At 36.4% G+C, this 27,843-nt stretch overlaps 3 protein-coding genes across 3 annotated transcripts; 1 reads left to right on the forward strand and 2 right to left on the reverse strand.

Annotated features, from left to right (window-relative positions):
- Nucleotides 1-720: 720 nt before the first annotated feature.
- Nucleotides 721-13,853, forward strand: LOC114360160 (peritrophin-1). Its single transcript, XM_028314741.1, has 6 exons — nucleotides 721-869; nucleotides 10,820-10,917; nucleotides 11,378-11,491; nucleotides 12,167-12,311; nucleotides 12,576-12,669; nucleotides 13,274-13,853. The coding sequence occupies exons 1-6, from the start codon at nucleotides 863-865 to the stop codon at nucleotides 13,443-13,445; spliced, it is 630 nt and encodes a 209-aa protein (XP_028170542.1). The 5' UTR covers nucleotides 721-862; the 3' UTR covers nucleotides 13,446-13,853.
- Nucleotides 2,573-5,781, reverse strand: Rad60 (DNA repair protein Rad60). Its single transcript, XM_028314739.1, has 3 exons — nucleotides 4,565-5,781; nucleotides 3,733-3,801; nucleotides 2,573-2,774 (listed from the first exon to the last, which is right to left on the reverse strand). Exons 1-3 carry the CDS (start codon nucleotides 5,712-5,714, stop codon nucleotides 2,725-2,727), a joined length of 1,269 nt encoding a protein of 422 aa, XP_028170540.1. The 5' UTR covers nucleotides 5,715-5,781; the 3' UTR covers nucleotides 2,573-2,724.
- Nucleotides 13,854-14,441: 588 nt separating the features above from the next.
- On the reverse strand, nucleotides 14,442-21,420 carry LOC114360159 (aldo-keto reductase AKR2E4). Its single transcript, XM_028314740.1, has 8 exons — nucleotides 21,315-21,420; nucleotides 20,207-20,308; nucleotides 19,603-19,773; nucleotides 19,246-19,356; nucleotides 18,043-18,213; nucleotides 17,243-17,440; nucleotides 16,110-16,218; nucleotides 14,442-14,590 (listed from the first exon to the last, which is right to left on the reverse strand). The coding sequence occupies exons 1-8, from the start codon at nucleotides 21,357-21,359 to the stop codon at nucleotides 14,472-14,474; spliced, it is 1,026 nt and encodes a 341-aa protein (XP_028170541.1). The 5' UTR covers nucleotides 21,360-21,420; the 3' UTR covers nucleotides 14,442-14,471.
- Nucleotides 21,421-27,843: the final 6,423 nt, after the last annotated feature.

Consider the following 27,843-nt stretch of genomic DNA (forward strand, 5'->3'; position numbering starts at 1 on the left):
AAATTTCTCGAGTTTTCTCGAGTTCGAGAAAGCTCGAGCAGAAACCCTAGCACCGTAACGTAAACGCATCGCCTCGCGGTTTCCAGCGCGAAAGGTGATACGGTGTTGATCCCTTTCCGAGTTGATAAGTCTGCTATGACATGACCTTAAAACTATAGTGCGTGCAGTGATAGGTTTATGTGACGTTTAAAAGTCCAAATTCTAATCGCTTTAGACGAGGTTTTCGAACTGCTTCGGCCTAGACACCAGTCCTTAAACTTGGACGTGACTGTTATCAGAAACAAGCAATTTATCGGCCGATTACTACTAATTTAATCTTACTAAATAACTCTTCCTTCTACTTATCTCGGCCATTTTAATTTTGCGGACAAATAAATTACAACACTCAATTGTTTTATAACAAAACTAGCTTTCCGCCCGCGGCTTTGACCGCGTGGAATTTTGTCTGTCACAGAAAAACTTTATCGCGCGCGTCCCTGTTTCAAAAACCGGGAAAAAAACTATCCTATGTCCTTTCCCGGGACTCACTATCTCCCTGCCTTTCATCAAAATCGGTTCAGTGGTTTAGGCGTGAAAGCGAGTCAGACAGACAGAGTTACTTTCGCATTTATAATATTAGTATAGTTAAAGTACGAAATTCGAAAAACTGGATTCTTTGACAGTGCTTATCTTAATCTTGTCGACGCAAAGGAATCGAAGTGTATAAAGCTTTTCGATTTACTGATAATGGCCAGGCAGTAATAAGCAGTCATCTGTGGTACTCTTGCCTTTGTGTGCTTGTTACTTTCAGCGTGTAATCTTGTGTTTTGTGTTATCTACCCACCTGTTTTATATCTACGCATCATCAACTATTCTAGAAAAAATGTTAGGTAAGTTTTCAAAACTTTTTAGCGGTGCGCGTTTTAAGCGTTTTAAGATCTTAAGTTGTGGATTCGTCGAAACGAAAAAAGATAAGTTCTTTTGGTTCGATACCAAACTGTAAGAAGATAAAAAATTTACACTTTTTGCATACCTAGGTACTTCTCAAAATTATTTTTTAAGCCGCGTTTTCCATCTTCTTCATTTAATAAGTTATACATGCCAAAATTATTTTGGCCCGTGTGGCGGTGCGCACCAGTGTCTAGTGCGCCGTTAGCGGACGATCCTAGGGGATCCATTATAATTCCCCTCGAAACCGGAGGGGCTCCCTCAAGAGCGAGCTCACGGCTCCGTTTCAATGGCCCCGGCGGACACCGTGGGGTTTCAGTGGAGGTCCCCTTCTGTGTAGTCCCACATTACCCACTGGTGGGGACTTCCACCTGTGGGTATGACGGGAAAAAAGGCGGACGTAACGCTACTGTCATATTATTATGATCATCGTACACCTAAAGCTGTTATTTTCTTAGAGCCTCCGCTAAAACTCGAGGGCGCCCGCACGCGGATTTGTATCGAAAAATAAGTATAGTAGGCTTAGATTAATATCTAAGATAGTAGGTATTTGCAGTGCATGCGTATGACGTGTTTCCATGCGTCATGCGTGTGACCATGCTTGTGTTGAGAATTTAATTTTTGCAAGTAGGCTTTTAAAAAGCACTTTTTCACGTCCCAGTATTAACCCTACCACTGCTTCGGGACAATAAATGGGCCGGTGCTGAGAAGAAGCAGCGCAAGAAACTTCCATACATGTTCATACAAAAACCCTGTAGTCTGCCTTAAGCCTAGTCGCAGTCCACCGACTTTTAGTTGGCCTTTAGTTGGATTTTAATTTGTATGAAGAATCGGCCGATACCAAATCAGTGTAATGTGCGCAATTTCATACATCTCCATACTGATTAACAGCCCGACCCAACTATAGGCCAACTAAAAGTTCGGTGATCTGCGCCTTCTAAGCGGACGCACGCGGCGGGTCACGCGGGTGCTCCGTGCACAGTTTTTTCTGTAAAATAATAGAAAAGTAATAGTTATTATCAACTAATACCGGGATTAGACCGATAACCAATTTTCAGCCAGCAAAAGTCGTTATCAATTGGCAAATCCAATATAAGAAATTAGATTAGAATCTTGGGGCGAACGTGCGGTGCCGGCTTTATTCCGGCGCCACACATTGGGTAGGATTGCTTCCATACAAGTTAGCCTTGGATCTAATAAACCGATCTACATAATGCAACAAGGATGCATAATTGACACCACGGCCCGCACGCGACCCCTTGTACATGTAATAAAGAAAGATAGTGAAATTATGAATCTTTATTCAGTTGTTTCTATTTTCTGTGGCCCATTTTTAGCTTCATAATCTGCCCGAGTGGCCCCTAGTCCCAGTTAAGGTCATAGCACACTTATCAACCGAGAAAAGGATCACCGTATAGCCTTTCGCCGCGCTACCAACCGCGAGGTGAGGCGTTTAGGTTACGGTTACGGATAAGTGTGCATTGAAGTAAGAAGTTTCTTATACAAAAAATACTGACCACCTTAAGTTGATATTACAATCCGTTTCCGGGTTGATAAGTGTGCTTCATCCTTTATTCTGTGCAATTAGACACTGCTTAGCCCGAAGGTAAACTGGCAGAGAAAACCATTAGAGGCAGAGGCATTAAGTTCGCCTTATGTATCAATTTTAAGGCATTGACGCTTTAATAAATAACTAGATATGTAAATAAAAACAATTTTCATAAAAAATAATCTCTTCATTAGAAGTTACAAATTTTAATTATTTAATTACATAATAAAATACATAATAATTAAACATCAACTAATTATTTGTACATCTATACATTCACCGCCTTCCCGCTCCTGTCCTGTTAACAAAGAAATACAATGTTTATTTAATTATCTGTATGCAGCAAAACCAATACTAAGAGTATGCGCACACCGTTGATTTTTCGTCGGCCGATAGTTTAGTCGGGCAGTTGATCAGTATGGGCATGTATGGCAGTGCGCACACTACGCCGATTTGATTTGGCCGATTCTTCATACAAATTAAAATCGGGCACAACTATCGGCCAACTAAAAATCAACGGTGTGCGCCTACTCTAACAGTATAGTTCTTGCAACTCACGAAGGCGAGTGAGCTTTACTTGTGTGTGTACGTGTACATGCACATAACGATAGTGTAGTAATTTATTTATTTATTTATTTAAGGCACATCTACAGAGAACAAACAATGACAGTACAATTAACATGTTAATATTATAAATGGGAAAGTAACTCAGTCTGTCTGTCTCACTTTCACGTCAAAACTACTGAACCGATTAGAATGAAATTTGGTACACAGATAGTTTAGAGCCTGAGAAAGGACATAGGCTACTTTTTAATGCAAAAAAGGGGTTAAAAGGAGGATGAAAGGTTAAATGAAGCAATTTATTAGAATCTTGAAACTTATTTTTTAGACTTTTGATTAGACAGAAATAAAAATGACATTTAAAGTTTTTAAAAATGTTACACTACTAAAGGGAGTAATAAAATTAAGGGATGAAAGTTTGTGTAGAAATCCGTCACTTTTGAAGCTAGAAAGATGAAACTTTTCTATTTTTTTCAATACTCTTGATGTGATCCCACTGTCACCAAGTCAGGGTCTGATGATGGGATCCTAGGAAAATCGCGGCAAACCCTCAAATATGGGCATGTGACAAAAATTTGAAGTTGTTATGTTAAATAATATGTTTTCGTTTTCTTTAAATACATAGCTTATTTAAGTATTTACGCACGTGTGTCTTATTTGTAAAATAATTAGACTAAATTATTAAAAGTGCTTACCCAAAGTAATTATTTGTACATCTATACATTCGCCGCCTTCCAACTCCAGCTCCTGTGCTGTGAGTCTACCTGTTAACAAAGAAATACAATGTTTACTTAAATCTATATCTATACTAGTATTATAAATGCGAAAGTAACTCTGTCTGTCTATCACGCTTTCACGCCAAAACCACTGAAGCAATTTTGATGAAATTTGGCATAGAGAAGGTTTAAGCGGGAAAGCGTAACAGACAGACAGACAGACAGAGTTACTTTCGCATTTATAATATTAGTTGGGATTGGGATTAGTTGGGATGACTAAAGAAGAAAGATTTGATTGTTTGTTGAAATATTGAATAGGTTCTGAAACTACTGGACTAATTTAAAAAAAAATTTACAATGGTAATAATGAGAAATGACAAATAATGAGAAATAATAATAATTTAATGAGAATCCTACATTATTTCTGATGAATATAGGCGGTACGAAGTTCGCCGGGGCAGCTAGTGTAGGTAATAAAGGGATAATATTCATTGTTGATAAAAGAAAGTCTTCATAAGATAGACCCCAATTTTTTTAATACAAGCCCAGCAAAATATGCTTGTGATACGAGGCCTCACTGACTGACTCATCACTGATTAAACCAATTTTCAGGTGTTCAGATCAGAAGGACAAACCAAACCCATTTATTGTCCCGAAGCAATGGTAGGGTTAATACTGGGACGTGTAAAAGTGCTTTTTAAAAGCCTATTTGCAAAAATAAATGAGTTTTTTATTTGTGTAACTTTTTAAAAGTCACGGCTTCATGAAAATTCGGTTAATCAAAAAATAAGAATATCAAAAAAATTGTTACCTGATATTAAATCTCCATCAAAATAGAAGCGCAATTTATCTATCGAAATTTCGAAGTGCTCAGCACATTTCATCATTGCTATTCCTACTTTATCGTCGATACCGATCCACGTCTCAAACGGTTTCTTGACATTTTGACATTGGAACTTCAATTTTATTCCATTCTGGTCTTTCTTATTGTTATCGTCTTTGACTAACTTTGATACACTCTGATTAACAATACCCCCGTCAATAAATTTTACAATGCTATAGTTTATTGTGTCTGGTGTGTCATCGGGCTTGAGTATCCGATCGTTGAACGTAAACAACAACTTGTCATGACTGACGTTTTCTTTTTGTGAGAAATAATCAAAGATTTGTGTTAGTTTTTGGAAGCGTCTGATCATGAACTTAAAGAACTCCGAACTCTGCCAGTAGACTTTGACGGATAGCTCTTCGTTTTCGTCTAATACTTCTGAGTCTTCAACTAGCACTACGTCGTCGGATTTCGGCTTTGAACTAAATAGTTGTTGGCTATCTGACTGATCTGGGTACTCATCTGTGTTTCCAACGCTGTATGTAGGGATTCCCCAAAAGTTAGGTATGTGTATACCTCTAGAGTTTCTACCTCTACTCCTACCACCTCGACCTCTACCTCTACCTCTCCCTCTAGTTCTAGGAGTATTTTGTTGAGTTTGAGGTACATTTTGAACAGGCTGTGTCGTATTTTGTACATTTGGCGTTTCAACTACATTTTGCACGGTATCCGGGGTTGTATCAGTGTTGGTGGCGCTTTGAGACGCTTTCCCGCCTCTTTTTCTTCTGTTTGCCCTTTTAGGAGCGGTACCTTCACTCGAATTGGTGTCAGAACTAGCCCTTTTCGCGGCGGATCGCGTCATTCTTTTCGACGAAGTTGCTAGCAAAGTATCGAGTAAATCTGCATCTTGCTCTTCTTTTTTGCTTGCCTCCTCATTCTTCTTTTCCTGCAAACTGGCTTCGGCCCTCTTTTTAGCAAGTAACTCAGCACTCTTTACAATTTCATCAAGCTCTGTCGTCGATTCGTTCAATAAGTTGGTTGTTTCTATGGTATCCTCCTTGTAATTATTTTTCATTCGCTGCAATTTCTGTGCTATGTTCCCGTAACAATCGTCTTCGGAATCCGACGAGTCCATTTTAAATTAATAAAAAATTACTTTCACAACCGCTTGCTTGTATTTTAGACCAAAAACATAGTCTGGCTTGTCTGTCAAAAAAAACGTTTGTTATCCATGAAGCTAAAGATAAAAATGGAGGCCAGACTTAGAATACCTACTTGAAGCACAACCTATGTATCACTATCTCGCTCTCTGTGGGCAGGCTCTCTCTTTCTAAGTAGGGTAACCTTTTATTTATTTTTCTCAGGACGACAAAGACTGATTTACGTTTAAACAGTGTGTCTTGATAAAGTGCACTTAATATGATTATGAAAAAAGGTTTTCGATGTTTTTGTTTTAAGATGAATTACAACATTAAGAAAGTGTAAAGGCATCGAAAACTGTGGATATTTGATAGAAAACAGATTTTAATTTGGCAGTTGACAGACGGATTTGGATATGGATTGATTACAGTAAACGGCCGTAGAAAACATTATGCAAAATTAGATAAGTAAGGTCCCACAGAAAGTCCCAGATATATCCTCAATATGGTCATACTACTTCAAAATGTCTTATAGAAACAAAAATTTTAAATTTGCTCAAAGTCAATGAAACTCAATGTAAAATCTTCTTTTTCTTGACATATGTAACATTTAATAATAAGTTTAAATACTGGTAAAACGTTTTAGGAAGTAATTACTGTGAAAATACAAAGAAATATGTTAACAATGATCCACTGTCAGAAATCACGAAATAAACACTTACGCGTGGAATTTTATATCACTTCCAGGACAACACGAACTACCGCAACCACGCACTATACAATTTTGCACCATTTCTTCAGACAAAACAATGATAAGGTCCCTTGAAAAATCTCAAACGAAATCAACTGCATAGTAAACAACCGCCATGATGGGCCGGATTCGGCCGATGTTGCCACATTACCGATACCTCAGAAATTGGGATTGTAATTCCCTGATTCGCCAACACATTAAGCCTAAATGGCCGACAATTTTGTGATTTTTTATTTAACTAGGTAATCTAAGTTTCAAATATTAATTATTTATTTATTTAACTTCTTATTTGGTTAGTGAATTGGCTATTTCGAAGAATTTACAAGGAGATTTAAATAAGAAGATAGCAATACTACAGTTCACACTAAAAAGAGAGGTAGGGCCACAGAGAGCGAGATAGATATAAGTAGGTATTTGACTCAAGTTTTGTTCCCAACTTTGCCCTCCATTTTTATCTGTAGCTTCATGTTGTTATCAGAAATGCGTTTCGTTCGCAAACATTTTATACAAGAAACTAATTTTATCTGAAAGATATCAAGTTGAACTTATAAAAATTTATAGAATTCCAAATTTATTATATGTAGGTATATAGCTTAATAATTATTTACTTACAATAATTAAGACGTAATTTAATAATTTTAACGCTTCTGAAAGTGGAACTGGTGGAACTAAACGCAAGTAGCCCAATGAAATCAGTACAACCTGTTTCCGTGGAATGCGCGTCCCCTTTCCTAACCGCGATTAAACGCAATTAATTAGTGATTAAACGCAATAAATGTGTCTTATTTTACCCAAATACACAATTTTTATCAATAATAATAAATAAAAAATATTTTAAATATAGTTTGTTAAAGTTATAGACGCTTCCCTTCGAGTGACGTCATATCGCCAGCGGCAAACTTATCGCGAACGGATAGTATGTACAAAATTATAAATCATTGTATTTATTTCACCGGGTCCTCTAAGTATAGATTCAATAGATAAATAACTTAGTTTGTTTTAGTTAGATAGATAACTGATGATTACTGTTCCTGTATGTCATTTTTATATCGATACCTCTGGGCTCAAAGGTCGTAAAGGACAAAGTACGACTTTTCAGGAGAAGCAAAAAACGATTTTTTATTTTTTTATTCGACAGTAACTTTTTTGTTTTTCGAGCTATTAAAATATGACCTAAGAAGAAAGTGCTTAGAATTCACAGCATTTTCCGAAGAGGTATTGAAAAATTGGACTAGAGCTGTATTTACTGAGATAGATTTCCTTTACGCCCTCAAAATTACATTAAAAAGACCTTTACGCCCCTCAAATATTCGTNGATATTTTTGGTTACCTAATCATGTTTACCAGCCAGCATCCAGCTCTGTAAAAACAGTGAAAGGGATGGTAATGCAGAAAAAACGGAAACAAACACTTCTGATTTTCCAATTAACCGGTCCATGGAAATCACTGTAAGAGCCCTCTAAGTTCAACTGTGGGAGGGTACTTTGGCTAAAATAATGACGATAATGACGAATTTCTTATTATTTTCAATTATCGTCTACGTCATAATTATCTTAATCCAGTGAACAACTTGGATTAATAAGTCTGTAGATATGTCAGAAAGTAACTGATTGGTTAGGTTGTTGATGCGCAAAAGTCCGCAAAACTCGCTATTTACATTAGACATTAATTTATTGTGCGTGATCGAATCAGAAATGAGGAGATCTGTAGGAGAACCAGAGTGACTGACATAGCCCGCAGAATCGCTAAAATCAAGTGGCAGTGGGCGGGGCACATAGCTGATGGCCGCTGGGGCAGGAAAGTTCTTGAGTGGCGACCACGAGCTGGAAGACGTAGCGTGGGCAGGCCTCCCACTAGGTGGACCGACGATCTGGTGAAGGTCGCGGGAGGTACCTGGATGCAAGCGGCGCAGGACCGGTCTTTGTAGAAATCCTTGGGGGAGGCCTTTGTCCAGCAGTGGACGTCTTTCGGCTGAAACGAACTAACGAACGATTAATTTATTACTCTGATAAAATAACAACGTAAAAGTTATTTTAATAACCTACTTAACTACGGTTTTTCTACTTCTACCAGAAGTTTTTATTTTACTTCATGAACCCAATTATCTGAAATTCGTGTGTCAAAAGTTTTTCTTCTTGAAATTGATTTTTTTTTGTTTTCATACATCTACAGAGCTTGAGAAATAATCAAAGCTTGTACTATATTATTGGTCATAACAAAACAAAATAATAATAGGAACTTATAACACAATAAATTACAAAATCACCTCCTATTGCCGTGTACTCTGACAATAGAAAAGCCATAAAATTTATCTAATCATAAAATCCGAGTTGATAAGGCAATCTACATTAGAATGACGTCAACTATTTAGTACCTATTCGCAGTAATCAATGTGCGAAATTATTATTATTATCTAGTTACTTATTAGGCAAAGTTATCAAAATAATTCTGTGGTTTATTGTTTATGTATGAGTTTTACTTCGATAATCAGGATTACTTTCTCAACGTGCTTTTGAAGTAGGATTCAAGACTGTCTCATTTTGTAATGTTAAAAACTTCAAAAAGTAAGCTAAATATTTTAGCCTTTAATTGAATATTAGGGTATTAGGGACTAGTTTAAAGAGTTTAAACTAGGCAAGTCGCCCAAAAAATAATACACTTCAAAAATTATGAACGAACACAGTTGAGATCTCGCTCTTAATTTAAGTGTAGCAGCTATTATTTTAATCATTATATTGATTGGGTCTGGGGAATGCCTTTTCAGTGTATTTTTCCGTCATTATAATGACAATCTTAATCAAGATCTTCTAATTAGATTATAACTACGTTTTCAATAATAATCCAATAAATGTGCAGATTTTATCAGAACAAAAACGCATTTACAGTAGCTGGGACAAATATTTACAAAAGTGATTCGATCTCTTAACGTAATTAATGAAGATTAATTGCAATTTTACACAATGAGGGTATTCGCGATTGAAAAATCCGCCAGATGGCAATACGTATACGGGAGGTCGAAATGCTGCATGATTGGTGGATTTTGACATATCTGTCAATGTCATGTCAAAAATAACCAATCATGCAGCATTTGGACCTCGCGTCTACGTTTTGCCATCTGGCGGATTTTTCAGTCGCGAAAACCCTCATTGTTGCTATTTTTTTATGATTGGGGAAGAAAAATTAGGTAAATAAGATTATTTTATTCTGTTGTTGTACCTATAAATAAATAAATAAATTGGTAACATTACCTACTTACTCATCATTGCTCAGTTCCTTACACCGAGTAAGTACCTAACTTTGTGGTGCTGTCGTTTCTAGTTTGGCTAGGACATTGTAGGCATAAAAATAATTGATTTACTTGTATTTGGCTTACATTAATTTGGAATCAACGATTAATAATATGAGAGAGAACGAAATCAAATCGCTTCACAGAGCGAATGTATAAATTTTTTTTACTCATAAAAAACCGCCAAATTCAAGCGATTTTAAAAAAGTTTTAAATGTTAATTTTAGGGGAACTGATTGCCCGAAATAGTAAACTCAGGCGCCATGATGATCACTGACTCATGAATTCATGATCACTGATATGGTAGACATGGTAGTCGATCATGGACTTATAAAAAAGTTTGATTAAGTAGGTACCTAGGTACAAAGATTGATCTAATTTTCCTTGTTCAAATCAATCATTTAACTTGAGAGCCAATACAAATTAATTTATAAGTTGGTAATTAATTAAAACCACACGTTAGGCTAGATTATAATTACGATAAGCTGTTGTTCTAAAGATATGGATAAGGACTAAACAATGGTAGGACACACGTAGAATTTTGATATTCATTGTTTTGTTGTAACTACGTAGGTACTTACAAGTAATTTTGTTGATAATAAAGCTGAGGCCGGCGGGTCCTCCACAAATTGGAAGAGTCACTTACCATCAGGTGAGATACAGGCCAAGAGCTTCCTCGTTGTGGATAAAAAAAAAACGTTGGTGCCAATTTGATACTATTTTCTAGCTGGATAAACATCTAGGACAAAAGTGGCATTGGGAATCTTGGACTGACTTTAGTTGAAGGAAATGCCGCTTTTTTGCTCGACTTGGCGGGGGCACTGCCGTGCCCAGTTCTAGGCGCACGGTCATTACTATAAAGAGACCGACAAAGTTGTTTAGGTGCATGATGCTGCGAATGCGATCACTTTGACCTGACTGCAGATTCAGGGCACATTATGGAGGCTTTATACTTATTAGTTTATTCACCTTGTACATCCATGGGAAGAGTAAGGTTGCTCCTATTCTATTCTGCCAAAACCACAGGTCCAAAAATATTAAAAAAATTGTTTTTATTGTTACAGCCAAATCTTTGTGTGCCTTGCTGGCTGTCGGCTATGCTGCCGCCGTGTCTTTTGAGGGAGTGGACCCCAACTCGCTGCATTGCGACCCGGAGGGCCAAGTGAGTGACGTCATCATCATCGTTTCATAAATATTTCCTTCATCATCAATGTTAGCCCAAATCGATGACAACGAAAGCTAGCCATGGATTTTTGCTGAAATGCTTTTTCCGATCTTGTGACCCTTCTGGGAATTGACCCGCGACCTTGACCAAGTTCGTTGGTCCACCGAGTCTACAGCTGTCAACGTCTTCCTGTCCGTGATCGCCTCTCGAGAATTTTTCTACCCCAAAGGCCCCCTTAGACAAGGGGATTTGACAGTTTTAATTTCGAAATCAATTCACGGAGCGAGGAACAAAAAACGTTTGTGCGAAGTGATTTCAAAATTAACTGTCCTGTAAGCCCACAAATTATTAAGTCAGTTGCTTGTTAATATTTCTGCTGCCTACATAACATACACAGGTAACTCGTTGTTATTGATATTAATCGAAAGATTTAACAGAACTATTGTATTTATTTCAGGTTTTCCTCCTCCTGCCGCATTTCACAGACTGCAACAAATTCTACATGTGCGACCACGGCAAGGAGGTCGAAAGGTCCTGCCCCCCTACATTGATCTTCGATTTCGTTAACCAGGTAAAAATAAGATAAATTAATACCATTGTTTGTTAAACTATTTGAAACTGGCTAGGTTCATTGCAATTTTTTTTAAAAGAAGGTTTAATCTTTGCAGTCTTTGCACACAGATTTTTAGAAAAATAAAACTGTCAAACTTTACGTTATAATTTCCCGCCAAAAAGGTGCGTGCCAAATAGTGCTGCCGAAACACCGGTAGTTGACATCGTTACTCTATCGATTAAGTAGTATTTAATTTTGTTCAAGATAAGTAATTTTGTTGTTTTGTTTGTTCATTTTGTTAATAACTTAATTTGTACACCGCAAAGGTACGACATGTTGATCCATTTTAAATGCTGACTTAACACCTTATGTACACATGTTTGAACAAATAAATGTATCTTTATCTTTATCTTAAATGAGCATTGTTTTGTGTGTTTCGAATTTTATCACAAATATTTTTTTAAAGAATCATTCAAGTTCAAATACATTAATAGTATGTAGTTAGACCATTTTTAGAACACAACAACAAGACCTAAAATATATTACTTATTCGGTATCTAGTTACAATATAATGGACAAATTAATTTATTAAGACGCCTAGTTAGTGATGTACGTCAAATACATCTATCGATGTAATTATATCGATGTTAGCGATAGATAAAAAAATACCAACACCCCATTATTCTATTCCAGGTCTGCAACTGGGACTGGGCCGCCCCGTGCCTGCTCCGCGACCAGGAGATCGAGGGCTCCGGCGACGACGGTGACAGCGGCAGCGGGAGTGGCAGCGGCAGCGGCGGCTGGGCCGTCGAGCCGGAGGAGGCTGAGGATGATGGTGGTGAGTAAAACAGACACTTTTTTGATACCAATATTACAAAAAAAGGTATTTTGCGTAGAAAATAATAATAACCAATAACTTTTTCCCACTTGGAGAAAATTTGTATTGGTTGAAAAAAAGATACGAGAATAATAAAATAATAAACACGATCCGTACCTTTGATCTTTGATTCTCACAATTTACATCATCAATCTTAAGTACAAAATTAAGACAGTCTCTTGGTGTGCATTATACAATATTAATTAAATATTATTTCTGTTACAGATGATGTGCCGAATGCTGCTGTATTCGCTACCCAGTTCAACACCATCCTAAACTGCAATAGAGCCGAGACCTCCTCTAGGCAGATGCCTTACAGGTTCGTTTACATCACCTTTGGTTAAGTAAATCTACTAGATCAGGGAAAAAAGCGGAGGTAACCCTTTAGTTTTGGGAAAACCCAATTTAACTATATTGGCCATTGCCCCCTTACTATACTCGGCGCAAAGACTCGTGCAGCCGGTCTAATAATAAAACTGTGCATATCACATTTTCTCTCGCACTCACACTGGTTGTCGGTAATGTCACACAAAGGCAGGCATAGCGTTGTTTATAATACCTACGTAATAATTAATTAAATATGTATGACGAGTGTGCATCTCTGTTTCAAAAATTTCTTATGGCCCCGCCTACCACGAGTATAGTGGTAGTGCGAGTAACATGCAACATTTTGTTTTTAACTTGATAAGAAAAGTTGAATATTAAAAAAAAAGATATCTGCTTCGATTAGAATCGAGCTCACTAAATATAAATCCAGCATTAAGTCATTGATAACTTATTTAGGGCTGTGCAGTTACGTATCTATCGATATCGATACCTGTGTCTAAATCATAATATTTATTTAAACTTCTATGACACAAAAAAACCATCCTTCATGTTAAATTGTCTTTCAACAAATCTAAATTAAAACCTGCTTCTTCCAGAGGGGACTGCCAGCGCTACTGGCGGTGCAACGGCCGCAACCTAGAAGCCGTCTACTGCTCAGACGGTCTGTTCTTCAACGCCGAGTCGCGCCAGTGTGATTTCGAAGCCAATGTCAAGTGCGACGTGCAAATAACAGACGAGTTGGCTGGAGAATTCATTGTTTACAAGTAAATTGTTGGTTGGAGACGGTGTCTGGTTTTGGAGACTGTAGAATACGTTGCCACTGTATTTAGAAACTTACTTCTTTGTGTTAAGGCATTACATCATTTAATTTGAGCCTGTTAAAGGCTTGCTTACAGCGAAAGTCAGAATGCCGTCAATTTAATTTGTATAAATACATTTTCATAGTATTGGTAATCAATAACATCAGTTTTATGTAACTTGAGGACATAGCGAATCAAAATCGAATCATTGTTTAAGTTGAGTTCTCAAAATATTTTTTATTTAAAAAGCATTGCTGGACAATGCTTCAACTACGTCAAGAAACAGATGACCGTCTCAAATGTCCATTGTTGAATTACAATCGACAATTTAGGAGCAATCTCTAACTACACACTTTAGAATTTGTATGGCTACCTTTGGAAAAATATTTACTTATTTGACATCACATTTTTATTTACCACTACAAAAAGTTAATCATATTTTTATAAAATTAATAATGTCAAACAAATTATCTCTTATACTTTATTTAAATTCAAACTTGAATCATACAAATACTATTAATGGAGTTGTATTATATTATAGTATGTGGTTAGTAATAATAATATAAGTAAACAATAAAAAAATCAAAACCTCGTACAAATTATTCGCAAGAGACATTTTTATATTCAGTTTTGCTGATGAAATTTGTGTTTTTTGTAGTTTATTTACAATTGAGGTTTTGAGAAAAGCAAAAAAAATACCTATGTACATATTAAAAACCATTATTTGTATGTATAACCTATATTTTACTACAAGAATAAAATAAAATAAAAAATAATAATCTTTTTTATAAATTGCCCCTATTTTGTCGTAATAAAGATTCTTATAAATCGAGTTTTTTATTGCCAAGCTTAGATTTTAAAGGACAAAATAAATAACAAAATCATAATAATCTCAATTTATTTTAGATAAGTCTTGTTTAAAAATAATCAAGTTAATTTTTCAAATCAAAATATGTCGATTACAAAACTATCGATACTTTACAACGTTAGTTCACTATTCTTTCTTTCCCTTAAAAGGATCAGGTTTTGGATTGTCCACTTTTTCGAACGGGTAATACGGGTGGTCTTGCCAGAAGCTAGGGTTTACTACCCTGTAGTCTTTGTTGAACTTGCCTGGAAATTAAAAAGACAAATAATTATTATTTAAAAAATGTAGGTATAGACAAACTTAATTACGTATTTGATAACTTTAGAACTTGACTGATCTACGCGGTATTAAATAACTAAAAAGCAGTTCTATGCTTTATTCTCCTCTTTACTGCAACTGCCTTGATTAGAAACCTAACAAATAGGTAACATGAAAAATTGTATTGCACCCTTTTAATAAGTAAGGGAGAGTCCGCTAATTTGGACCAGTTTTTTTCAATCCCATTTTACACACAGTTTTCTTTTGTTTTTGATAATGTCCATGGTATGTAATAAAAGATACATTATTCAACTTACTATTTCATAAGTATTAATTAACATGATTGTTGTATATTTAGCACAAATCAACAAAGTACGAGTTCAGAGCTTCGGTCCAATTTAGCCAACCGGTTCGATAATTTGTACCACAGGGTTACTAAATTGGATTTCAATAAATTTCAAGCCTATAATAAAACTATGGCAAAATATTATACGATACATTCTTAACAAATTAGAAAACGAAAAGGAACAGTAGTTAATAACATAGACAATCGATATTGTTTTACATGTTATCACGATTTTGAGTACAAGTTTTGTAATTCCAATTATCGTAACGCACACTTGTAGCTAATCTACATTGCCAGTCTTTTGCTTTCATTTATTGTTGGTCAAACATAACTACGCTATTATAACTTCAAAATATGATTTACAAAAAAAATTTCAAAATCCTTTGGTAAAGTTCCATACAACTGGATGTGGTACAATTTAGCCGACTAGGTGATAGTGCTTTTAAAAAATCGGTAAAAAATATAGCTTATAAATACCGAAAAATGTTTCAAATAATTGTAATCCACACTAATTTACGCTTCTAAATAATATATTAGAAACACCCTGTGATTAAATTTAGCAAAATTACAAACTAAACATGTATTGTCAAAAGTTACTTGAAAACAATGAAAAAATACTTTTCAAAATAAAACACACGTGTTTGTTGTCACGGCTATAACCACATGGCCGATATTAATTGATTTTAGTTGTGTATCGCTGAGTGTTGCAATTACAAACATTCAATAAATACTTTACGAAATATGAGGGTGGTACAATTTACCCGGCGGTACAATATACCGAACTCTCCCCTACCTATTAAAATACTATCGATAATTTTACAATCGATCGACAACACTAGAGTTTATCACTCCAAATATTCTGTGGCATCAACTGACATTACTGACAGACAAGACGTTAGAAAACATAGAAAATGACAGTCAAGTTTTGGACACGATGCGTCATGACTTCATTTTATTTTTTATTATTTTCATACAAAATAAATTTTATAAAATCCGATTTGTATGAAAAATAAAATAATTAAATTGAAGATATCAATTTTCTGACTTCACCATACCATTTATATGACCATGTTAACATGGGCTAGTGTCGGCTCTTACCCATTTACATAACACCCTGTATATGGCTCTCAAAATAATTTTAAATGGGTAGATAAACTTACCTAGGGTTTCCAAATCCATCGTGGTCAGTCTGAAATCGAAAATATCAATGTTTTCTTCGATTCTTTGCTTGTGGACTGACTTTGGAATTGGCACTAAGCCTCTTGACACCTGGAAATAGAATTAAAATATATTATCGGCTTAGATGCGGTTCCAGCAGAGTTGCTAATGGATGTCGTAAGAGGCGACTAAGGGACAAAAATGGGCCCAAGGTTTATAATTTCAAACAGTGTAATGGCTAACATGGCGTGACATTTGGCAAACTTGGAAACAATAGCCATAGAGGAGAAGAAGAAGAAGGGACAACAATGTGAACATCAGGCTTCCCCAAATCGTTCGTTTCAGCAAAATGACGTCCACAGCTGGACAAAGGCCTCCCCCAAGGACTTCAACGACGATCGGTCCTGCGCCGCCCGCATCCAGGCACCTCCACGTCTTCCGGCTCGTGGTCGCCACTCGACAACTTTTCTGCTCCCTTTCTTATAATGTGCCCCGCCCACTGCCACTTTAGCTTGTTGATTCGTCGGGCTATGTCAGCGACTTTAGTTCGTTTACGGATCTCCTCATTTCTGATTTGATCTCGCAAAGAAACACCGAGCATAGCCCTCTCCATAGCACGCTGTGCAAATTTGAGCTTCTTTATGAGGCCTATAGTGACAGGCTACGTTTCGGAGCCATAATTATTTAGTAGGTATTATGTCATCAGCAAAAATCTAAACCTAACAACCCAGCATTGATATAGCGCCCTCCTGTAAAGTCATAAAAATATGGTTTCCTACGTGGCAAAACTTTGAACTAATAATACAGTATTGATAGTAGCGCCCTTCTGACAATGTCATAGCTGAGATGGTTAATTGTTGGACATCTTTATCACACACTAGAAACATTCGTCATCAATCAATCATTAACAGCCCTTTACAGTCCACAGCTGGACCATTTATGAGCCTCCTCCACTAAGTGGAGGGTTTCGCCATAATCCCTACGCTTAACAGGCGGGTTGGAGATCGCAGTTTAAAAGATTGATGTTTTCCAGAGAGCGCTGTTGCCCGTTCTCTGTTTGATGTGTACTTATTCCCTAAGTCGCCTCTTAGACTTTCGTCATACTCTACAGTATTCTACATCAAAAATAACTTACCAAGTTGTTCAAAACCATCTGGGGAACGGTCTTCCCATACCGCTCCGCCAATTCCACCAAGACAGGATCATCCGTTCTTGGCGCGGGGGCAGAGGCGTCGTGACTGAATAGGGATCCGAACGGGGAGTACGCCATTACGACGACGTTCTCGCGGTGGCAGTAACGGACCAGCTCGTACTGGGCTAGGTTCAGGTTCACCTGCAAAAATTAAGTCGGTTATTAATAGGCTAGGTTCCCAAAAAAATCATCATCATTTCAGCCACAGGACGTCCACTGCTGAACATAGGCCTCCCCCAATGACTTCCACATCGCACGGTTGGTAGCGGCCTGCATCCAGAGTCTTCCTGCTACCCTACCAAAAAAAAAACTTTTGGTCTATTAGCAAAAAATATTAGTTAAACACGTATTTTTTTATTTGTCAATCAAACTAGTAATTATGAAGTTATGATGCGTTGAAGTTCTGCATGACGTCACAAAGTGCTACACTTTTAAGCACTTCTTGACGTCACAGGCCTCTTCAACTTTGACGCACTTCATCTCTTTCAATTTTCATTATTTTGAAGAACTGAAAAATACGTGTCGAGTATTTTTTGATAAGTTAACTGACGGACTAATTCAAATTCAAACTCTTGGCTTTAGAGCCAAAGTAGGTACCTACACAATGCGTAGCGAAGGCATATAAATCTGTGGAGGGCACACGAACGTTGAAATCTTTGCGGTGTGGCACCGCAACGCATCGTGAGCTTTGGCTCTAAAAAAAGGATGGAATTTAAAAAAATCCTGAATTTCTCAAGACCTACCTCAACTTGCAAAACGCTCGGTCTGATCTTACAGTTCTGCATCAACCGCTCCATCTGACTGATATTGAAGTTGGAGACGCCGATGGACTTGGCCAGCCCGAGGTTCTTGGCTTCCTCCATCTCCTTCCAAGTGTCCAAGTAGTCGATGACCTCGAAGGCGCTTTCGTCGGGCTGAAAATGGTGGATTTATAGATAAAAGACAGAAAGAAATATTTATCGCAATGGACATCACACAAAGGAAATAGGTGCATAAAACATAACAGTACAATATCTACGGTCACATAAAAACAATAAGGATGAACAAAATGGGTTCAGGACTATTCCCACTTAGACCTCTCGTTCCCACTGCTGCAACTCCTGTGTAGCCAGGATCTACAGCTTGACCGCCAATAAAAACCCAATCAGTGAAGGTCAAGTTTGTCCCGGGGGAAAGTTAAACTGTATTGGACCCGCAACCACAGCCGCAACGAAATTGATCAGAAGAATTATGAGGAGTTCTAAGCTAAGGTTCGACTTCTCTCGGTAAGATGCGGGTCTAGACAAATGCCCCTTTTTGATTGCGCCGATAATTGAATCTCTTCGCTGAGCAAAGTAACTCTTTACAAAAAGAGACAAAAAGCGAAGGCCTTTTGAAATCATCTGTCAAGTTTTTTGACACTTGTTCAGTAAGTACGCCACTCAGCTAAAAGTAAAAACGTACTCAATACTCAATATATTTATTGCTTCCATAATACATAGTAGGTAATATAGGTGTTACAGTGTGATAGTACAGTTAATTATGGACCCTGTTGGGCGCTGCAATATAAAATATAAAATATAAGAGAGGAGGCTTTTTTAATTATTAGATTAATAGACTCATCTTATTTTATCATCTAGATACCTATTCTTTTATAGTGTAATAACATTTTGTACTTAAAAGCTCTTTTAGTTCTTTTGAGAATTTGTTATCATTATTTTCTTTCAATAGATAATTGGGCAATTTATTATAAATCTTTATGGCCATATTATAAGTACTTGAAGAGGATAAATTGAACGTAAAAACTGTTAAGGCTGTAACTTGTTCAGTGCGCCACTTAACTAAAGGCTGCGAACCTGGTTTTCAGTGTGCCCCTTACCGAGAGAGAGTCACAAGTAACCTAAAGACTGCTGTGACAGAAAAAAAATCTTCCAGGAGTAAGTATGTGATACATAAAATTTCCTTACCGTAAAAGATACGGGGTTGTGTATCAGGTACAGGTCGACGTACGACTGGTTGAGGCGTTCCAAAGACTTTCGTAAAGCCCCCACCACGTCGCGTTTTTCATTTGAAGCCAACTGAAATAAATGTTAGAGTTAACCATTGCCACACATTCCTGGTAGATAAATAGGTCTTAGCGCTTAACTTAGTCAGTGCCAGAGGTGTAACGCCCGTATTCACAAACATTACTATGAGGTCTCACAGTGCGCGTGGACGCACAGGGTGACACACAAACCAACCACAGAGCTCTATTTAACGCTGTACGCATATTCAAGAATCGTTTGTGAATACGGGCGAAAGTTTGTAGTTACGTTCTTACTTACTTTAGTGACCACAAAGATGTGTTCCCTCGGCACCTTCGTCTTCATCAGCGCTTGTCCCACCTGCTCCTCATTGCGGTACGCGGCTGCCGTATCTATGAGCCGGTAGCCTGCGTCCAGGGCCCAGGTGACTGCATTTTCTACCTCGTTCTCTTCGGCTTCCTTTTGCCCTTTCTGGAAGTGTAATTCTGGTTTAGCGCCATCTAGTGATAGGTATAAATAACATTATAATTAATAAAAGTTACAAGGTTAGTCGTGTTAAAGGAGTCGGAAGCCGTCATCCAGGATAGGAGCCAGGTCATGGTATTTTCTACCTCGTTCTCATCGGCTTTTGACCTTTCTGGAAGTGAAGTGAAAATTAAATGTGGTTTTTTAGCGCCATCTAGTGACAAATCTAAATAACCTAAATCCGTCTTCGGCTTCCTTGTTGTGCCCTTTCTGGAAGTGAAATTCTGATTTAGCGGCATCTAGTAACATACGTAAATAACCTAAATAGTATTAATAGTGACAAGACTAGTAATAGTCGTAGACAATGATATTATATAAAAACAAATCGTAGATAAATACCGCGTTTTGGCAGTTATATGGTAGTTTTTAAATTACCTACCTCGTCAAAACCGAGGAATGTGCCGAGACCAAAAGTAGGTATGGTCTTCCCATCGTTCATGCGAAATCTTGGAGCCTTCCCCCCGTCCATGTCATCGCAATACTGTAACAAATTAAAGATAATAATATTCAATTAAGTAATAAATAAAACTGAAGAAAAGGCTGACAATAGTGACCGAGTTTCTTGCGCTGCTTCTTCTCGGCACTGGCCCATTTATTGTCCCGAAGCAGTGGTAGGGTTAAAGTTATAAGAGCTTTTTAAAAGCATACAAAATAAATGAATTTGAACAGTCAAGCTCATCAATATACTTAACATTGGCTCAACATAGATTTTTTATGTTTCAAAGAAGCTTTGTGAACAACTAGTCAATGTTATAAAGATTTGAAATCTAAACAAAATCAAGTAAAAACTGTAACAAAAATACATTAAACATTAATAGAACGTATATACCTACATGGTACTTTTAATAAACTGTCCAGTTTTAAGAACAAAAGTTAAAAACAACTGTCGAAATATACAAAAGTCGTTATTGATAAAAATATCGTCGTCTCATCATGAGGCCGGCAAATGTTATCGAAGATTTTAGATTACAAATCGCGAAAAATCGATAAAGTGGCGTAAAAAGCGATCGTAGCACTAGGCCATTATAGTATTTTCAGCAGCAAGCACGTCTCCTTTTTTACCCGACTTCAACAAAAGGAGGGTTCTAAATTCGGTTGTACTAGAAACTAGAGGCAAAACACTGGCCAGACCGTTTGGGGAGGCCTAAAAAGTTACTAATGTGAAAAAAAGGTTACCAAAAAATAACGTGTTATTAAACAAGACAAACAAAGAGTGAATACTTAAGTAGGTAGGTATAGGTACCTATAGCTTAATAAATTTGAAAAGTAACAGTCATCTCCGCTGGACGCTACAGTTGTAAAAAACTATGAGGTCTCACAGTGCGCGTGGACGCACAAGGTGACACACGATGACGAACCAATTACAGAGCTCTATTATTAGCTGCTTCACTTATACAAGCATCGTTTGTGAGTACGGGCGTATAAGGCATATACCTAAGTAAGTAATTAAGTAGAATAATTAATGATAGATAACATAAATTACTTACAGAACTTTTCAGGAAGCTTGCCACGAGAATTACCCACAGAAACATCTTGTCTCTCCAACCGACAACGGCCGACTACTTACTTAACTATTGATCATTACTTTACCTACCGCTTAACTATAGCAAAAACTATCTATAAAAATAAACCGTAGTTCTTTAAAATAAGAATGACGCCAAATTGGAAGTGTGGGTGTAAGTAGGCCTATCAATAATGACCTCTTGACTCCAAGTTGTTTTGGATAAGTAAGTAAGTAGTTTACAAAATAAAACTGATGGGATTTCCCAAGTAGGTAATTGTATCAATTGTTTTGACATAGCTTTATCAAGCTTATCAACTAAAAATAATGTAAAAATATTACAAAAACACATTAGGTAATGCAATAAAAAATGGATTTGAATTTGGGTAGGTGTCTTTAAATAAATAAATAAATAAAAATAAAAATCATTTATTTTCAGACAAAAGCAGTCAGTCCATTAGTTTGGTTAGTAACAATTTGAACTTAGAGACTAGGTATATTAGCTTATAATATACTTTAACCTACTTTTTATAGCAATTACTTATGATGAACTTTGATAATAGAGAAGACATCCTACCCTTTTTATAATAAAAAGTAACACAAGGGTATTTCCATACTGAACTGCACTAACCAAGTTTTCAATGTTTATTTTTTTGTAATTAGGTTAGCCGCCTACTTACTGTCTATCGCAATAGTATAAATTTTAAAAGTGGCGAATTAAAAGGGAAGAAAGTTTGGGAAACCACAATTTATACCTGAATAAGGGATCTATAAAATTAAATGTACCTATGGTCAAGAGACTCAAACTACCTACATCTGCATAATTTATTTTATTGTAAGTATGTAATCATTATATGAAGGTGAGACTAACTTATTTTAAAAGCAGTAGAAAATAATTTAACCCATTGGTTGCGACTAAAATAAAGTTGTCATTCTATACAGAGTTCAAGTTATTCACAAGGTAAACAGGTTGTTCCTAGGCGCATTGATATTGTTATAGGCATTCTTAGGAACAAAGCTGTCTGTAGCTACTTATTTATTCTATTTATAAGTTATTAGATGCCAATACATAACTAGGAAATTCTTAGATAAGTAGGGAAACATACTAGGCACCTAGCTACTTACTACTACTACACTTATAGTTAAAAGTCTAGAGGTTTGTTTGAATTTGATAAAGGCACTTAAATAAATAAATAAATAAATAAATAAATCGTTTATTTGCTCAGAAACATGGTAACAAAATGGTCGATAGAAAATGTCAAGTCCAACATGTTTTGTCCAGGGTAGGCATGCAAATTTTACAAAATTAGAATCTACATATTAACAATAATAAATTAATTAAAATTGTAGTTTGGCAGGTCATCAACCTTTTTAGTGGGTAGGTTAATAATAAACTTGTCTGTTTTACTTATCTCGGTGACAGCTTTAGGAAAAATATCATACAACATTAATTTCTATAACATTTCTATTTGGCAGGTAATTTTTTGTTAGGATGCACAGATATCCATATCTGTGTTAGGATGTAATGTTATTTATTTTTAATGAAAAATTTCATTTTTAGTTCTAAAAATCTGCTACTATTTTCATACTAGCGACATCTATATTTATGAACTTGTATTGTATTCTGAAAGTTTCACTGCTTTCAGTAAGAAATTCATTAGTACGTAGTTCCGCTACTCAGCACTAGATGTCACTATGCCACGTGCTTTTTTTAGTATATCTACTCAACAACAGATGGCGTTGGCTACCTCAAAACCACGCGCGCCACGTCAAAACCGTGCAAGATTTTATCTTGGCAATGGGGATGTTGCCTGGGTCAAAAAGCAAGAGTTTTAATTAGTCCGTCAGTTAACTTATCAAAAAATACTCTACTCGTATTTTTCACTTTTTCAAACTAATGAAAATTTAAAGAGATAAAGCGCCCCAAAGTTCATAAGAAGAGGCCCGTGACGTCAACGCTTGCTTAAAAATGCCGCACGTTGTGACGTCGTGCGCAACTTCAACGCACCATAACTATGTAATTATTTGTTAGATTGACAAATAAAATTATACGTGTCCAATATTTTTTGATATTAAACATTACGGACTAAAAAAATTTTTTTAGGCAACTAGCCTATTGCCATGATAGATTCATATCTGTCGAGAAAAGTAACGACTCACTACAATTTGTGCAAATTATAATCAACTAGAGGTATCATTACTATTAGCTATGATGTACGATCTTTATTAGGAGTGCAAGATTTTATTTGAGTTTTTTTATGGCTATTATACTTACTTTGTAATGCCGTGTTGGTTCGCAATTTATTCTGTGATTATTCTATGAGCTATGATCATTCCCGATTTTGTGGTTTGTGATCGTTAAACAACAGATTATGATTATTTTCGATCGTAATGTTGGTTGTTAGGTTTTTTGTGTACAATTTTGGAACAGTAAGGTGGTTAAATAATTGGCTCACACACTACCGCCGTTATATGACCTAACTAGGTATTATTCTACTGCTGGACTTCTGTATCTTCTTGTCGTGTCGACCACAAACCTAGACAGTGTCAGCCACAGATCTAATCCATATCTGTGGTGTCAGCCCAAAACTCCGCCACAAGAGTGGTGTTGTCAGTAGCCTTCATTAAATCTTTCTGCGTGCAGTTGTTTGGGCACGCAGGGCACGACCATCTATGTGCTTCGTCGACTGGGGAACAAAATCACACTTGCACTCTAAGTTTGAGCTCTTTATTTCCCTGTTACTATCAAACAATAAGGTATGTAATCAAGAAATAAATGTATTAAGTTGCAGTCTAGCATGAAAGCATTATAGAAATATTATCTATCTTCTATTTATTTATTTATTGAGGGATACCAACAATATTACATACAAAGTAATTACATGAAAATCTTACAAATAGAAGTTTGGTGTGTATGCATGCCAATAACAGGTACTTACTTACACACAGCTTTAGCTTAAATAATTTATAATCAAACAACAAAAAGCGCTACTGAAATACGAAAAATGCTAAAATTATAATAAATAATTACTCAATACTCAATCGTTTATTGCTAAATCACATTAGCACATTCCTCCGATTAGTCCAGTCAATGAATGCCTTAACGACGGTGTAGAGAGAAATCCATGGAACACAATTTCTGACCTCGGGACTTTATTTAGCCTAGTTAGGTGGTGAACATAGCAAAAGTCCCCGCCCTTAGCCCTTGAGCCGGCGGGGAGAGGGGGGTTTAAAGGTACCACTTTTCGGTTTTTCGCTTAATCCTCGGAAATTATGCGTCCTAGTGACATGACTACTATGAACCAAAAAAAGCTTATTCAATTTGCTACAGGTGAGACAGTCAAGTTTTTCTATATCTTGTATAGTTTTTGCGGCATCTGCTCTAGAAGGTCTGTAAAATTGGAAATTTTATTGTTGTCTTACATGTTCCTTTCAAGAGAAAATCGACTAAATCAACATTGAGCAAACACTATAGACATGCGGGAGCATGTTAAGCCTAGTTCCATGGAGGGGACTGCACCGTGCGTATATTTAGACGAACCAATTAGAGCCACTTTTGACTCCTCATCATTCAAAAACTACTGTGCATTAACACTTCAAATTTGGCTCATGTATTGAGACTTGCAAGATGTACATCAGCTTCAAATTTCATAAATATACCTCAAACGGTTATTTAGGTATTGACGTTCAAAAATCGATATTTAGAGCACTACTATCTATCTATCACATGTGAAATGTTAAAATTTACTGGTTTTTTATTTGTTCCTTTGTATTTACATAACTACCTTTCTGGATGCCAAATTTGAACCTTCGAGGTCATCTGGAAGTGGTTAGAATTTGGTCTATAGGTCAGACATGTAGATTTTTGGACGTCAATATCTAAAGAACCGTTTGAGGCATATTTATGAAATTTGAAACTGATGTATATCTTGCAAGTCTCAACACATGAGCCAAATTTGAAGTGTTAATGCACAGTAGTTTTTGAGTGATGAGGACTCAAAAGTGGCTCAAAGTGATTCGTCTAAATATACGCACGGTGTAGTCCCCTCGCTGGAACTAGGCTTAACATGCTCCCGCATGTGTAGAATGATTGCTCAATGTTGATTTAGTCGATTTTCTCTTGATGGTAACATGTAAGACAAAAATAAAATTTCCAATATTACAGACCTTCTAGAGAAGATGCCGCGAAAACTATACTATTTATAGAAAAACTTGTCTATCTCATCTGTAGCAAATTGAATATGCTTTTTTTGGTTCAAAGTAGTCATGTCACTAGGATGCATAGTTTCCGAGGATTAAGCGAAAAACCGAAAAGTGGCACCTTTAAACCCCCCTCTCCCCGCCGGCTCAAGGGCTAAGGGCGGGGACTTTTGCTATGTTCACCTCCTAACTAGTCTAAATAAAGTCCTGAAGTCAGAAATTATTGTGTTCTACAGTTTTCCATCTATAATGCTTTATTGACTGGACTAGATATGATCTGAGGCACATTCACATTAGGTCTTACAATTTAAGCAGTTACTTATACAATGTGCAATTTACAATATCTTACGTAATAAATACAGAAATACTTCTCGAAACTTGTTACCTACTATTATGTATTGCAATTTAGATATAAGAATACTTAGTTATAGACCCCCGAGATGGCAAATCTTCGACTATTTTTAATTAATTTATTAATTACAAACATAATCTCTTTATTATATTACCAGAATCAAATTTATTATTTTACAAACATCATTATTTTGAAGGTAAAATAAGTTTAGTGAACTTACGAAAGCTCTCGCTCTCTTGTGCTCATAAGATCAAACGCCCTTATTCAAAAACGATGCTTGCATAAGTGACGCATCAAATCGAACGCACAGCGTTGAATAGTGCTCTGTGGTTGGTTCGTATCACCCTGTGCGTCCACGCGCACTGTGAGACCTCATAGTAATGTTCGTGAACACGGGCGAAAACAAAGCGCACCTCTTCCAGGCGATTACACTAAATTCCGGAGTCACGGACTCAAATATACAAAAGTGACTCGCGAAAAGTGTGTTTAATTAAAAAAACTCCTCCGACAACAGTTTTTATCTTTGTTTTATGAGGAAGTCTTATTTCTTCCCCTTTTCGGCGTTAATGGCTGTCTGTGCTCCGTTTGAATTGCAAACTTTAAGCTCGGTGTAGGTTGAGCTTTGGAAGTTCACACTTGAAGTAGTAACAGAAGAAGTTATCTAACTCTACGTAATGTACCTACATAAATATCTACAGTAAATAAATGTGTTTGTGTAGTCTGTTGTAATAAAATCCGACATTTTGGTAAATATCTATTTATACAAAACTCAAAGGTGATTAACTGACTGACTGACTGACATAGTGATCTATCAACGCACAGCCCAAACCACTGGACGGATCGGGCTGAAATTTGGCATGCAGGTAGATGTTATGACGTACTTAGGCATCCGCTAAGAAAGGATTTTACGAAATTCTACCCCTAAGGAGGTAAAACGGGATCCACGCGTACGAAATTGCGGGCGGCCGCTAGTAATTTTATAAAAAAAGATTAGGTACCTATAAAGAGACGCTCCTCCTTTTATTAAAGTCGGTTAAAATGGACTCAAATAGAGACGCAAGAGTCTCAGTAACTCGATGTCAATGTTATTCGACTTGATTCTTCTTCTTGTCGTGTCGACAACAAACCTACACAGCGTCGGCCCAAAACTCCGCCACAAGAATGGCGTTGTCAGCAGTTGTCTTGTCAGTAGCTTTATTTATTGCTATAAATAATAGGTACTATTCGATGTAAAAATAGCCAGTTCCTGTTGAACTATATTTTTTATTTTTTTACATCATAAATCTTTTCAGCAGTTATACTGAAGCAATTTGATTTATACGTTTTTTTGAACTAATTAATTTAGTTTATTTTTCGTATTTCTCTTTTACAAAATTAATAAAAAGAATAAATAGTTTGGGGGAAGCTATCATTTCTCATTTAAGGAGTTAGTGAATTTGGTTTATTTTTCGTGTATTTTCTCTTTTATAAAATTAATAAAAATAATAAATAGCTTGGGGGTGAATCTATCATTTCTCATGTAATGAACATTAAAAATAGAGATTAAGATTTTGATCGAAATTTTTTAAATGTTGAATTTATTTTAATTTCTTTCACAGATCTGTCAAACACGATTGAAAATATTGTCACAGTATGACTCTCCGAATTTACTCTACTATGGAGTCCATAAGCGGTAAGTGGAGAAAAGTTATTTCTTACGCAAATATAGTAGATACCCGACTGCGTTAGAAGGAAGGTTATGATTTTCTAGTGTAAAAAATATTTTAGTTCTGAAACTACTGAAAAATTATTTCACCATTAGATTCCTAGATCCTACATTATTTCTGATGAACTAGGTACGAAGTTCGCCGGGTTAGCTAGTATGTAGTATAATGAATTTTAGCTTGAGAAGTGTCCGTTAGATAACTCTCAATTGTGAGAGTGACACTGGGTAGGTTTCATAATTATTTACCTACTTTTAATT

Source organism: Ostrinia furnacalis, unplaced genomic scaffold (assembly GCF_004193835.3).
Source record: "Ostrinia furnacalis isolate ACB-3 unplaced genomic scaffold, ASM419383v2 OfSCF4910, whole genome shotgun sequence".
In the NCBI taxonomy this organism is placed as follows: Eukaryota; Metazoa; Arthropoda; class Insecta; order Lepidoptera; family Crambidae; genus Ostrinia; species Ostrinia furnacalis.